Raw genomic sequence first — 15,662 nt, 5'->3', positions numbered from 1 at the left:
TTATAACCTTTCTGTTTTTAATGCTAATTATGTTTTTGATGAGTGTCGATATATGTGTGTTGTTGCATAGTACTGACAGTAGACCACAGATGGTCACAAAAGTGTGCCAAGAACCACCAAAAGGGGGATGTTACATGATTTTAGCATGTACAAAGCTTACTTTGTCAACCTAATATATAAACTGTACTTTACTATTGTGGTTACATGTAGCTGCATGCAGTGTGCCAATAAAACGTGGTTTGTTAGTACCAGACTAAATGATTCAAGATTACCAATAGCATTGGAAATGCATATACATATCGTAATCACATTTGAAATATGTGCCTAGACAGAGTAATCTTTCCCAGCTCTATGTGCGGCAGGAAGCTTATCTCTTAAGGAAGTTGCTTTTTCTTGTTCTAGCGTGAAAATGTTTTTGACTGAAAGAGCTTCAAAGAGCCTCTTTGTTTCACAAATGTGCTTGACTCTCATTCAGGCACTGTTCCCCTGTCTCCCTCACTCGCCAACCGTGGAAATATAGAATATGCGTGATGTTTTGCCGTACCATGTAGCCTGATCTGTAATCATTAATATTAGGGCTAGTTTTGGTAGGAAGGCAATTATTTGAAACAGTCAAAGCTGGTCTCTCATGGGGATTACATATGCATTTGTTTTCATTTTCCTAAGGCTTTGCTGTTGCCTAGATTTAGCTCCTTGCTGAAGGAGAAAAGCTTTCTTTAATGTTCAGGTTTTTCCTTTTCTTTAATCTGTGGTGGTCTTGCAGTATATTTAAAATGGAAGCTTATCTCTTTTACTCCTTTTTTTAGTTGCTTTCCTCACATATGAACTTGAAACTGCACAAGCTGTCTTCCATACACTAAATCAGAGTCTTGCTAGTTGGGTAAAACAATAAGTTGTGTGCAGCAAAGCAGAATACACCAGAGGATAGGGCTAGAACTCACTGTTTCATTATTATACTGCTATGAGACGCAGTGTGGCTTTGTTACTTGTATTGGTTGGTAGAAAATGTTGTTTTTGAATGTTAAATCTGCAATTTTATGTCCGACTGGCAAATCGTTTTAACATTCGAAAAAATCATGAGGGTCAATAAAAGGCTTGCTGTAATATTTCAGACAGCAATATGTGCATTGATTTATGCTCACCCAAATAAATCTGGAATGACACAAGGTAATTTCCTTCTCCAACAAACAATTTTTGATTGTTTACCACATCTTAGACCTATTTATTTTGGGGGGAGAAACAGTGTTCAGTGCATCGTTTATGGCATATATTTTAGTTTTTAGGTTGGAACTGTTTACTGTTTGGGGATACAGTGTTTGCTTTATAGGATAATATCCCCCGGATGGGCTTTTCAAGTAAATATTTTGAAGACCTTGTGCATTTTCTCATAGGATTAAAGAACTTTAACCCCAAGGTTTAATGCTGATGCTAAAGCCAACATCTGTTGAAAGCCAGAATGACTGGCTTATACACATTAGTATTTTTGTTTCTTACTTGTGTCTGTGAGTTCTGAATGACAGATTATCATAACACACATTCTCACGTACATTAAAAGTAAGACAAAATAGTAATAGGCACAATAATAATAACAACAACAACAGCAATATCAATAACAACTGACACAGAAGGAAAAATGCACCATGGGATTTTTAGTTCAAGTGTAAACATCAAGTGGAGGTGTCCTCTTACTGACACTTAGCTAAACACTTTAAAGATGTACTGCTTTTGATTAAATATACTGCAAACAGTTTACAAGACTACTATTTTTTATTTTTTTTTCTTCTCCAGAGTGTGAGTGAATTTGGCCTGGACATCATTGAGACGCCTGAAGGAGACAAATGGCCCCAACTCATAGTTCAGCAGAGCCTCGATCGGGAGACGAAGGACACCTTTGTGATGAAAATTAAAGTAGAGGATGGTGGCACCCCTCCAAAGTCCAGCACAGCCATTCTGCAGGTGACCGTCTCAGATGTGAATGATAATCGGCCGGTGTTCAAGGACAGCGAGGTGGAGGTAAACGTTCCTGAGAATGCCCCAATGGGAACATCTGTCACTCACCTTCATGCCACAGATGCTGATCTGGGGTCCAATGCTCAGATTCACTTCTCCTTCAGCAACCAAATCTCCCCTGCCACCAAACGACATTTTGCTATTGACAGCACAACCGGACTGATTACCGTCAAGCAGCCGTTGGACAGGGAAGTCAACCCAGTGCACAAGCTTATAGTGCTGGCCAGTGACGGAAGCTCAACCCCTTCAAGGGCTACAGTGATAGTCAATGTAACAGACATTAATGACAATGTCCCCTCTATAGATACCCGTTATATAATTAATCTAGTTAATGGCACTGTGCTGTTGTCTGAAAATGCCCCGCTTAACACAAAAATAGCTCTAATTACAGTGACAGACAGAGATGCGGATCTTAACGGTAAAGTGACTTGTTACACTGATCATGATGTACCTTTCAGACTGAAGCCAGTCTTCAATGACCAGTTTTTGCTCGAAACTGCCGCACCCTTAGATTATGAGACCACTCGAGAGTATGCGATTAGGATAGTTGCATCTGACTCGGGGAAACCTCCTTTGAACACTTCAGCAATGGTTCTGATTAAAATCAAGGATGAGAATGACAATGTCCCAGTTTTCCCTCAGCCTGAAATCCAGCTGTCCATTCCGGAAAACAATGACCCCGGCACACAGTTGATAAAAATCAGTGCGACAGATGCAGATAGTGGTTCTAATGCCCTTATTATTTATAGTCTTGGTCCAGATGCTCCTGATGGGTTTAACATAGATCCCCGGTCTGGTATCCTTTCTGTTGTCAAAAGGCTGGATAGAGAGAAGCAGGAGAAGTATTCATTTACGGTCATTGCCAGGGATAATGGTTCTACCCCGCTTCAAAGCAACGTCACCGTAAAGCTAATAGTCCAAGACCAAAATGACAACAGTCCAGCCTTTACCCATCCTGAGTACAACTTCTATGTGCCTGAGAACCTGCCTTTGTATGGAACAGTTGGTTTGATCACTGTCACAGATGCAGATGCTGGCGACAATGCAGTCGTCACCCTCTCGATCATAAACGGAAAGGACAATTTCATCATTGACCCAAAAACCGGGGTGATCAAACCAAACATTACCTTCGACAGGGAGCAACAAAGTTCTTACACATTTGTTGTCAAGGCTGTGGACGCAGGTCAAATGCAAACCACCTCATATGCCAAGGTCACCATAAACGTTGTTGATGTGAATGACAATCGACCGGTGTTTGTCATCCCCTCCTCGAACTACTCCTATGATCTAGTACCTTCAACCACCAGCCCTGGATCTGTGGTGACCAGAGTGTTTGCCATTGACAATGACACTGGGATGAACGCAGAGCTGCAGTATAGTATTATTGGAGGGTCGCCGAGAGGATTGTTTGCCATTGACAAAACGACAGGCAACATTACTCTGCAGGAGAAGATTATAGCGACAGACCAAGGTCTCCATAGGCTGGTGGTAAAGGTTAAGGATTTGGGACAGCCTGAGTCCTTGCATGCAATCGCCCTTGTTCATTTGTTTGTGAATGATACTGTCTCTAATGCCACGTTCATCCAGGAGCAACTACGCAAGAGTTTGGAGACGCCCTTGGAGCGGAACATTGGGGACAACGATGTGACGCCCCAGACCAATGGCTACGTAATTGTCGTTATTGCCATAATTGCTGGGACTATGACTGTTATCTTGGTGATCTTTGTGACCGCTTTGGTACGCTGTCGACAGACACCGAGACACAAAGTTGTCCAAAAGAGCAAGCAGAGCGGTGAGTGGGTATCACCAAACCAGGAAGGTCGGCAGATTAAAAAGAAAAAGAAGAAGAAGAAGAGGTCTCCAAAAAGTTTGCTGTTGAATTTCGTAACCATCGAGGAACCCAAGTCCGATGACCCTACCCATGAGCACATCAATGGCACCTTAGACCTCCCTGTTGAACTTGAGGAGCAGACAATGGGAAAGTACAACTGGGCTACCACACCGACTACCTTCAAACCTGACAGTCCTGACTTAGCCAAGCACTACAAATCCGCTTCCCCTCAGCCAACATTCCAGATCAAACCAGAGACCCCTGTGGCTCCCAAGAAGCATCATGTCATCCAGGAACTCCCACTGGACAACACATTCGTGGTGGGCTGTGACTCACTCTCCAAATGTTCCTCCAGCAGCTCCGACCCCTACAGCGTTTCAGAGTGCAGCTGTCAAGGGAGCTTCAAGGCACCTGGACAAATCCACACCAGACAGGTAATTCACAACTTCCTTTCTTAAACCACTCGCTGCTCTAGCTCCCATTTGTACTGTCCTTCTGTGAGAAAGATGTGGAATATAGGGTGGCAGCCACATGTTCTGAGCTTCAACAAGGGCTCAAAGATGCATGCATGTCAGGATGCAATATGCAAATGAAAATCTAAAAAAAAAGTGGGAGGTTGTTGCTTTTATGGTTGTGTGCTCGTATTAGCAAAAATGGCATTTCATTTCTTCACTGAAGAATGCTGTTGGAAAAATGCCACAAATTATCAACTGAAGGAACATTCTACATATTAGGAAGACTGTGACAGATAGAGAGATGTTGGATAGCTTTCTTTTCCCAATCAGACGTTCATTTCTAAAGAGCAATTATTAGCAAAACAACTTTTTGTGTGTACGAAAAACAAGAGTGCTAGCTTGAGATTACAGCTATGTTTGTTCTTGATTGACATGCCAAAACCAAGCATGCTTGACAGAAAACCAAACAAGATAGGGTTGCGTTCCACAGGCACAACTGAACAGATGCACACTGCTGAAACAATTGTTTCCCACAGAACTGCTTGATAGAACTCATTAGAGCTAAAACTTGTAACATAGTAGGGAAAGGATGATTATTTTTAAATAGAATTCCGAACTCAGTCCAAAGGAAACATTATAAGTTGTCTCTGAGGGAAATTGCCGGCATTAATGAGATGAAGGTTCATTTGAATACTAGTATTCCAGTCTATGGTTCCAGAGGAGATGTGCCAAATGCAAAATAGCTAATAAATAAAAGCAGGTGAGGGACATAAATGTAAATTGGGGTGGGGAGAGAGGTGGCTTTGCTGCGGCAACTGGTCTTTCTCGCAGAGTGGAAGACTGAGCTGTGCGATTGTAGGTCAGAGAGATCAAGGTGAAGACAGAGCTGTGGGACCGTGAGACTTAAATAGAAGCATATTCACTAATAGCTTGAAACACCATTCATTTTACCTATCAACTGCATGTTTTTAATGACCAGGCATCGAGTCTGCCGCATAGCCATTTTCTCGAGTAGGTTAGAAAGCACAGGACTGGGGTCAGGAATGGAAGTTGGCAAGACTCCAGAGGCCCAGATTTAAACAAGTCTTAGCATGCAGATAGTGATAGGACACTAGATAGGACATCTACATGATCAGTAAGTAGCTTGCCAAAATATTTTTAACATGGTGGGTTTTTTTTCTCTCCCATTTTTGTTTAGCATTAGTATTCAATAATAGACAATCTTGTTTTTTTTCCCTGTAATATCATGTCATCCACTGTGAGCTCTTGTCCTTATTGAAGAAAATCCCCCTCTGCATATTTCTTACAAATTACAGTATATCCACTCAGATACATTGTGTGCATGGTAATTTAAGGTGACACCCACACATAGCTGATGTTCCATTTTCACCATGAGGCCTTTATTTTAAAATGCAGTTAAAAGCAACGCTCTGCCATGGTGCATTATACATAAGCCTGCTTACATAGTGAGATTATGGAATGACACATAATTCAAGTTAGGTTTGTAATTTGCCCTGCCAAAGTTGTCGTCCTGCTTCTGTATGTTTTGAAATATGCAGACATATTTGTTGAAGGTTTTGAAACCTTGCATCAGATTCTTTTTGAAATGTTTGTGGTAAAATCGTATTCAGATGTATTGCCTTGTACTGTCAATAATATAGTTACTATATATATATATATATATATATATATATATATATATAATTTATTTCTATATATATTTTAATTTATCTCAATAATCCTCTCTTTCGAACTGACATTGACCCAAGGGCAGGTTTGGATCTGATCTTTCTGTGATTTCTATTTTTTCTTTGTTCTTTTGGAGAATGAAACTTAAAACTCTTCGAGTTTTAAAGACATTAGGTTAAATAACAGTGCATGCCTTAGAGATGTATGTTATCTCTGTACATCTTAAGGGTATCCTGTATGCTTTGACAGGTATAGACTATTGAAATAACCCATTCAAAAAAAGTTATACGATCCTGAATCATCACCATTTCTGAATAAATGAGCTATTGTTTCTAATATTTCTTCTTACTTAGTCATTGTAAACACCACTTGGAAAGCAGCTGAGAGACATTACTGAGAAACAGACGCCAGATATTGAAATACAGAAATACAAAATACAGCATTATCAGATCATGTCCCATATCCGTTGGCCCCATATTTGGTGCATAAGCTCTGGTGTCTCATGTTAGCTATAAAGCAGTGGCACAAATGTCAGCATTACTTAACTTTAGTGGCCCCATCTCGATGTCTGAGAAACATCATGTCTGAATGTGCCTTGATGAATAGGAGGAAGGACATTTGTAGCGACCATTAAAAGATGCATTTCTCCCAGGAAACGCTCATTGATGAAGGTCAATGGGATGCTTAGGGGGCTGGGAATGATGTCAGCATCAAAGAAAAGCTTGTCAAAATACAACATATTTATGGGCCATATGGCTCATAATACCATCAGAGGTCCATTCTGCATTCCGTTCAGCACCACGAAACTCTTTCCCACCCCTTTCACTCATCTCTGCCTTTCTTTTATCTTTTGCGCTCCCTGTTCTCAGACAGTGATTTTAGAGGTCAGTCCCTCCGGTGGTGGTGGTGGGGGTGGGGGGTGGGGGTTTCTGTCTGAATACACACTTTAGTTGTGGCAGATCAAGTAAATTCCACCATACTTGACTGATCCCTGGCAAGGCCATGAATATGCAAGAACGCTAGTCGAATCAAACGCTATAAGGCCTCTATATTCAGAGCAGGGGTGTATTTAAGGTCAGTGGCTTCGCCATTCTAACCTCATGTTACATGCAAACCCGTCTTCATTCAGATTGGTAATAATATGCCCTCACAGGCTTATGGGGCCTCACAGTCAAACACATTTTCTTTGCATCAGGCTTCATGGTACATTCAGCTTTTCAAAAACATCATAAAATATGGGAGAGTATGTCCTTGAGTCCACAGTTTGTGCTCTAACCCACCCTCGTTTCAATAATTCAAATTCTGCTTCATTTTTGAATCTCGCCGGGTATAGGGCAGATGTGCCTAGATTTCTAACCAAACACATGTTTTAGAAATTCATGAACTGATTAATCTCTCTTGAATTTCTCTCTCTATATTGATTACTTCCAGTTGTGTCAAACTCCAGGCGATTTCTGCAGCATTTAGCCCATCAGCAATTCTTGTACATCTCGGCCTTTAGGAATATATTCTGCATGTTCGTTTAATACTCACAAGCTTTAAGTATGTTCTCTTTTTTTTTTTTTTTTTTAATTCTCCCATAGATAATCATAAGTGAAATACAAGTTTGCCATTAACAGTATTGCCCTGATGCTAGTTTGATATTCTGGTTATTACATAAAAAAAAAAGAAAAAAAGTATGTGTATATATCTCACATTATGCCGGTACTCTGACCGTCCACTCCCGGAATGAGATTTCAACTATATATATATATGTATATATATATATATATATATATATATATACACTGAACAAAATTATAAACGCAACACTTTTGTTTTTGCCCCCATTTTTCATGAGCTGAACTCAAAGATCTAAGACTTTTTCTATGTACACAAAAGGCCTATTTCTCAAAAATATTGTTCACAAATCTGTCTAAATCTGTGTTAGTGAGCATCCCATACATGCTCAATGGGTGACATGTCCGGTGAGTATGCTGGCCATTCAAGAACTGGAATGTTTTCAGCTTCCAGGAATTGTGTACAGATCCTTGCAACATGGGGCCGTGCATTATCATGCTGCAACATGAGGTGATGGTCATGGATGAATGGCACAACAATGGGCCTCAGGATCTCGTCATGGTGTCTCTGTGCATTCAAAATGCCATCAATAAAATGCACCTGTGTTCGTTGTCCATAATATACGCCTGCCCATACCATAACCCCACCGCCACCATGGGCCACTCGATCCACAACGTTGACATCAGCAAACCGCTCACCCACACGACGCCATTCACGCTGTCTGCCATCAGCCCTGTACAGTGAAAACCGGGATTCACCCGTGAAGAGAACACCTCTCCAAAGTGCTCCAAAGGAGAAGTGCTCACTAACACAGATTTAGACAGATTTGTGAACAATATTTGAGAGAAATAGGCCTTTTGTGTACATAGAAAAAGTCTTAGATCTTTGAGTTCAGCTCATGAAAAATGGGGGCAAAAACAAAAGTGTTGTGTTTATAATTTTGTTCAGTGTGTATATATATATATATATATAGGTTGCATTAAATCGATCAAAAGTGACAGTAAAGACTAAAGACATTCATAAGGTTACAAAACATTTCTATTTTAAATAAATGCTTTTCTTTTGAACTTTCATCAAAGAATCCATCAAAAAAATGCATCATGGTTTCCACAAAAATATTAATCAGCTCAGCTGTCAACACTAATGATCAAAACAAATGTTTCTTGAGCACTAAATCAGCATATTTGAATGATTTCTGAAGGATCATGTGACACTGAAGTAATGATGCTGAAAATTCAGCTTTGCCATCACAGGAATAAATGACATTTTTAAACATATAAAAATAGGAAATAGATATTTTAAATTGTAACATCATTTCACATCATTACTGTTTTTACTGTACTTTTTGACAAAATTTCAGCTTTTCAGTTGTGGTCATACAATGATTAAATGGGCTCAAGTATTGTGTTTCTCCATTTTTTTTTACGTTGGAACAGCAGTGTGGGGTAGATTTTTTTTTTTCTCACCAAAACAACCTAAATCCATTATATCCATTTTATCAGCATGTTTGTTACCTGGTAAATGAACAGTGACCTTGACATTGCTAGCGTTGTGTTCTATCAGTTAAGCTGCACTGTAATGTCAGCTTGAAAAAGTCTCAAGTCGCTTAATGTTTTTGGCGTTGTTGAAGAGTAACTATAAAGAGCTTTGAAATGGTACTTTTCTCTTGCACATGCTCATTAGATTCAACACATCCACTGTCGCTTAGATTTCAGTGATGAATTTAAGAGGTTGACTCAGAAAAAGTGAATATAACTCTATTAGTTGAGTAGATAAAAAAAGTATTTTATCTTATTTTTTAAAACAAATTTCTTAAAGCGTTACACCCAAAGTATTTAAAAATGAAATGTGTTTAGTCACATGAGCTTCCTGTTGTCATCAATGAATGAGTGTTGCTGTAGCGTGGTGGATGTAACGGCACATTTGGAGCAAAAAGCAATTTGGTTTACCTGCATGCACTGACTAGTCACTTTTACCCGTTGATAACACCCAGCATTCTTCAAGGTAAATCCGACGAGGGAAAAAAAAGAAAAAAAAAAAAAATTGCACAAACCTCTTTTAATCTGTTCCTTGAAGAATGCTTTCTCTTTCTCTCTCTTCATGTATGCATGTGAATGTATATGTCCAGAGAGAGAGGACTTCATTATCATCTTACACAGTACATACTGCAGCTTAGCAAGCCAGATGATTTTGTAACTACAATCTCCCTATATCTGTCTGTCTCTCTATATTACAGGAGACGGCACTGAAACCACCACTCTATGGCACACTCTGTGGCACAGGTACAGCTCGCTCCCACAGGATAAAAATCAATCTCTAGCTGCCATTTCCTAAAGAGAGGGAGGGAGGGAGAGGAAGGCACTCACTGAAGAGGTGAAAACGTGAACTGTACAGAATCTCCAGCCTCAAACGAGTCCTAGAGAGCAACATCAGACTAATTTAACCGTCCGAAACTCTGCTTGTGACTTGTAGGAGGTTTGAAATGCTTTGTTTAAACCCTTTTGTCCTCATTCACCGGTTGCACCAAATAGGGCACGAGAGACACCTCCACTCTGCTTATCCAAATGGAATATGAATATGGCAAAGACCTCTGTATAGGATGTTTATATAGATATGTATTTATGTATAGCAGCATCACAGTCCTTGTCGTCTGTGTGTCTATTTATTGATTTTGTTCACTTGATTGACACATTAGACAAAGTTCGATGAAACTTCGACGTGCCTGGTGGTTATTTCCTTTTTTCTTTTTCATTCTATCTATCCTTTGCTCACCCGCTATTACTGTTTTATTTGTTCATTCTGTGCTCGCACAGACGCCGTATCCGATAGATCCGTTATCATCACGGCCTTGATACGGCAAACTCCTCGTCACTGATTGCCAAGGCTTGTTAACGTGTGGCTAACATTGAAAAGCACGGCCCTCCTTAGGAGGTACCGGCACACTTTAGCTGTGTCACTGATTGCCTCTGAATTTGGGACGTGGAAGATTCTAATATAGCCCTAATGCTTTACTAAGCTGCAATCATATGGGACAGCACTCCCGCTTTCTAATCAAAGAATACCCTTGTACGCAGTAGAAAGGGACACCGGGTCTGAACTTTATATGTTGTCTGTTGTAGTCCGCTTTTACCAGAGCCAATATAACCTGTGAGATGTATTTAACTGATTTTGAATAGAAAGCCTCTGGCGATCTGTCATACGAGATGGTAGGTTTTAGTTACATCACCTGGGTGTTTGTATATCCTGAAACTGACATGCTATGTATTCATACAACCAAGATGAAAAAAAAAAAAAATAAGTATATTAAAAGTAGATAATACAATACAGAGCACGAAAATACAATGTGGACTATTCAGATTTCATGTCAACAGCAATAAATTTACGATTAAACCAGAACTCACCCTACATGAGCACTTTAAAGTTGTGATAAGCATCCCACAGCTAAAGCTTTCTTTTGTGAAACTTGACAGTCGGGTATTTCCGTCTTGAATGACTATTACATCACTAATAAATTGCTTCGATGGATAGCACTTTTGTTCAAGCAGTAATTTACTCCTTTTTAGCAAATGGACTGATTTGTAGAAGTGTCTTTGGGCCCAAATGTTTGACCTCTTATTCCTGCAGAGGTATCGGATGTCTTAATGGTGTCAAGTGTAACGCTTTGGAGTAGGAAACACAGAATGACTCACGCGGAAAATTGTAGCACTGTGCAAGATACAATTAGACATGCCTGGATATTTGCGATAGACGAAGAAAGAGATGGGAGAGAAAAAAAAAAGAAATGGACATTTTCTTTTTAATGTAAGGGAGATGGTCACTTTCATTATATATGAAACACCTTACATTATCTTTGTATTCTACTTTGATTTGCCAACATGTGAAGTCAACTGTATATAACTGTTTTATGTATGTTTGAGCTTTGGAAGTTTATTAAAGTCTTTTGCATTGTACTGCACATTTCCATGCGTCATTTATTAACCAAACAATTTCACATTCATATGCAGTTGTGTCTTAAAAAGTCTGAGACCACTAGTGATTTTATTATAAATAGTAATAATAATAAACAATATTATAATAATGATATTATTATATACTTCTGCATTTGATGATTAAAAAAAAGACCCCTCTGTATATATTTCCATTGAATATATTACTCAGTTTCCTTTTTTAAAATATTTATTTTTTGTTTTATTGTGAAGCATAAAGTTAAAATGTTGTGGTGTGTTAATTAAAGGTTAGTTCACCCAAAAATGAAAATTCTGTCATTAATAAATTCTCACCCTCATGTCGTTCCAAACCTGTAAGACCTTCGTTCATCTTCGGAACACAAATTAAGATATTTTTGATAAAATCCGATGGCTCAGTGAGGCCTGCATTGACAGCAAGATAATTAACACTTTCAGATGCCCAGAAAGCTACTAAAGACGTATTTAAAACAGTTCATGTGACTACAGTGGTTCAACCCTAATGTTATGAAGCAACGAGAATACTTTTTGTGCACCAAAAATCAAAATAACGACTTTATTCAACAACATCTAGTGATGGGCGATTTTGAAACACTGCTTCATGAAGCTTCAAGCTTTACAAATCTCTTGTTTCGAATCAGTGGTTCGGAGCATGTATAAAACTGCCAAGGTCATGTGATTTCAGTAAACAAGGCTTTGTTACATTATAAGTGTTTCTAAATTTTAATGGTTCACCACTGGGATTCGAAACAAAAGATTTGTAAAGCTTCGAAGCTTCATGAAGCAGTGTTTTAAAGTCGTCCATCACTAGATATTGTTGAATAAAGTTGTTAAATTTCCTGATAATTTACTCACCCCCATGTCATCCAAGATGTCCATGTCCTTCTTTCTTCAGTTGAAAATAAATGAAGGTTTTTGATGAAAACATTCCAGGATTATTCTCTTTATAGTGGACTTCAATGGACTCCAAACGAAGCGAAACCATCTGTCATTTTCTTAAAAAAAAATACATATGTATATGCTTTATAAACACAAATGATCGCCTTGCAAGTGCTTCACCATTCCGCCTTCCGTATTCTTCAAAAAGCTTACGCTGTATGTCCTACGCCTTCCCTATTCTACTTACGGAAAAAAACGGAACTGGCGCCGCGTTCGTTCCGGAAATTGAATAGGGAAGGCATATACATTTGTATTTTTTTAGAAAATGACCAATCGTTCCGCTAGATAAGACCCTTATTCCTCGTCTGGTATCGTTTAAAGCCCTTTGAAGCTGCACTGAAACTGTAATTTTGACCTTCAAATGTTTGGAGTCCATTGAAGTCCACTATAAGGAGAATAATCCTGGAATGTTTTCATCAAAAACCTTCATTTCTTTTCGACTGAAGAAAGAAGGACATGGACATCTTGGATGACATGGGGGTGAGTAAATTATCAGGAAAATTTTATCTGAAAGTGGACTATTCCTTTAATTTGTGTTCCGAAGTTGAACAAAGGTCTTACAGGTGTGGAACGACATGAGGGTGAGTAATTAATGACAGAATTTTCATTTTTTGGGTTAACTATCCATTTAAAGTCTATATAAAACATGAAAGTGAAGTTGGGCCGCATTGGCTCTTTAAACGCACAAGTACTCTGTAGTCTGTGGAAGTACATAAATTACACAACTACATTTATTTAGCCCAATTATGCAACTGCACTGGAATTTATGCATCTATTTAAATACCTTTTTATAAGACTGGACCATTTTTAAGGCTCACTGATCACACAACTGTATTTTCTCAATATCCGTTTGTCAGCAGGCCCAAGAGCCAGCCATTGTTCCTATGTATGTGGTTTCAAAGCATCTGTTCCAGAAGTTCACATGAAAGAAGCGAGAAATGAGAGGCGCAATGGAAAACAATTTAATTGCTTATCAAAGTTACTTTAAATTGCTAGACTGGAGAGCTAACCATTTCCCTTGAGGGAAATATGTCCTTGGTGATTAGAGAAGATGGTGCACATGCACTATGTTGAGCTTATATCTTCTTTTTTTTCTGAGGTAGTGTGCAAATGTCAGCCTGCTATTAATATCGCAATGTAAACTTTCAATGTGCTAAAGTACATTCATAACTATATGTTGGCATGCACACTTCCATAAGAACTGAGTGATAGGACCATAACAAAAGCAGGTTTGCTCTTTCGTAAAACACTTTCGCTCACTTCAGCTTGCACAAGCATTTTAGATAAACATGAAATCATGTTTAATGATTCTGTGTCAGATATGTAAGAGATAATGTACAATCAGCAGGCTGCTGCTTCTACAACACAGCTTCTACCAAATAAATAAAGGAATATACATGAAATACTGATTTTAATTGATATGATTTTATGTTTCTGTAGCTCAAACAGAAACAGTAGTGCATGGTGCTAGCAATGCCAAGGTCATGGGTTTCATATCCCAGGGAATGTATGAATTAAATATAATGCTTAAATGCAGTGTTGCTTTGGATAAAAACGTCTGCCAAATGCATATATGTAAATAACATTTTATCGGTTGTTTGAGAAGAAATAGACCACAGAATGATACAAAAGATCATGTAGGAAATCAGTTGCCTTATACAACGGTCAATTATAGGCTACTGTCAAGTGGTCATTATACAAATTTGAACGCAGAATGCCGCAATCGACCAATCACAATCAAGTATTCCAGAGAGTCTTATTGTCTTTGGATTTAAAGAATGGGCAAAAATCTTCCAACAGATTGGTCTCCATCTGCTGGCAAATTATGTTTCTTAAAGATATGTAATTTAGCCATTGTTATTCTTCAAATTGACTGTGACAGCTGAGGAGAGTTTTGTGTGTTGGCTCTGCTTGATTTGTGGCATTGAACTTAAATGTATTATTTGTTTGACAGCGTTTAGAGGAAAGAGAATTCCCATTGAATCAAATAGAAATGCTAGCTGCATTATGTGGATTATGTGGCTCCATTTGGTGTGCACAAAGCTAACATACCTGCATGTTTGCTTATAATCGAATAAAGCAACTGTCAATAAGGAGACTGATTAACTGAGTCTGTTAAGTTACAGCCTTAATAATGGAGATGCCTCAGGGATTGACCACATTAGCCTAAAACACCCTTGAACATGTTGTACACTCTAAAAAATGCTGGGTTAAAAACAACCCAAGTTGGGTTGAAAATGGACAAACCCAGCGATTAGGTTGTTTTAACCCAGCGGTTGGGATAAATGTTTTATTTAACCCAACTATTGTTTAAAAATGACTGTATTGCTTGCTAATAATGAACCTGAAGTATGTTGGAAATTAAAAATCAGACACATAATTACTAAAGGCAACAATAATAATCAAAAGGTGAACATTTATTAATAAGCAATTTAATAAATGTTTATTGTTTAATTATTCACTACACTTATTAATAAATGTTCATATTATGTTAATTTCCAACATACTGTGGGTTCATTTTAAGCAACAATACAGTCATTTTTAAACAATAGTTCAGTTAATTAAAACTATCCAGCAGGATGGGCAAACATTTAACCCAACCGCTGGGTTAAAATAACCCATTTGCTGGGTTTTTCCATTTTCAACCCAACTTGGGTTGTTTTTAACCTAGCATTTTTTATAATGTACAGTTCACACCAAAAATAAAAGTCATTTACACACAAAGTGACACTTTGTTCATTCAAATTAATACTTTTATTCAGTGAGGATGCATTAAATTAACCAAAAGTGATAGCGGAGACATTTATACTACAAAAGATTTGTTTTCATATAAATGCTGTTCTTTTGAACAATGTATTCATTGGAGGGACAAATTATCACAGTTTTACAAACAATATTAAGCAACACAACTGTATCAACATTGATAATAATAGTTAAATATTTCTTGAGCATCAAATCAGCATATCAGAATGATTTCTGAAGGATCATGTGACACTGAAGACTGGAATAATGATGCTGAAAATTCAGCTTTGATCACAGAAATAAATTACATTATAAAATATATTAAAATAGAAAGCAGTTATTTTAAATTGCAATAATATTTCACAATTTTACCGTTTTTTGCTGTAATTTTTTTCATCAATAAATGCAGCCTGTGAGCATAAGAGTCTTTTTTCGTTTTGGTTTGTTTTGGACCCCACTGACTTTCATTAT

General features: G+C 38.1%; 1 protein-coding gene across 2 annotated transcripts in view; it reads left to right on the top strand.

The window, feature by feature from the left end:
* pcdh11 (protocadherin 11) overlaps positions 1–15,662 on the top strand; it is a 190,322-nt gene that overhangs the window by 13,019 nt on the left and 161,641 nt on the right. Inside the window, exons 3-4 of one of the 2 annotated variants that reach the window (XM_051860164.1) lie at positions 1,789–4,275; positions 9,782–11,495. In XM_051860164.1, coding sequence (XP_051716124.1) covers positions 1,789–4,275; positions 9,782–9,865 — 2,571 coding nt within the window. In that variant the 3' untranslated portion in view covers positions 9,866–11,495. Of the gene's footprint in view, positions 1–1,788; positions 4,276–9,781; positions 11,496–15,662 lie in introns of those variants that run through there. The other variant, XM_051860163.1, reaches the window with a different exon arrangement.

This window comes from Ctenopharyngodon idella, chromosome 14 (assembly GCF_019924925.1).
Source record: "Ctenopharyngodon idella isolate HZGC_01 chromosome 14, HZGC01, whole genome shotgun sequence".
NCBI lineage: Eukaryota > Metazoa > Chordata > Actinopteri > Cypriniformes > Xenocyprididae > Ctenopharyngodon > Ctenopharyngodon idella.
This window is presented reverse-complemented; position numbering and strand designations above follow the sequence as displayed.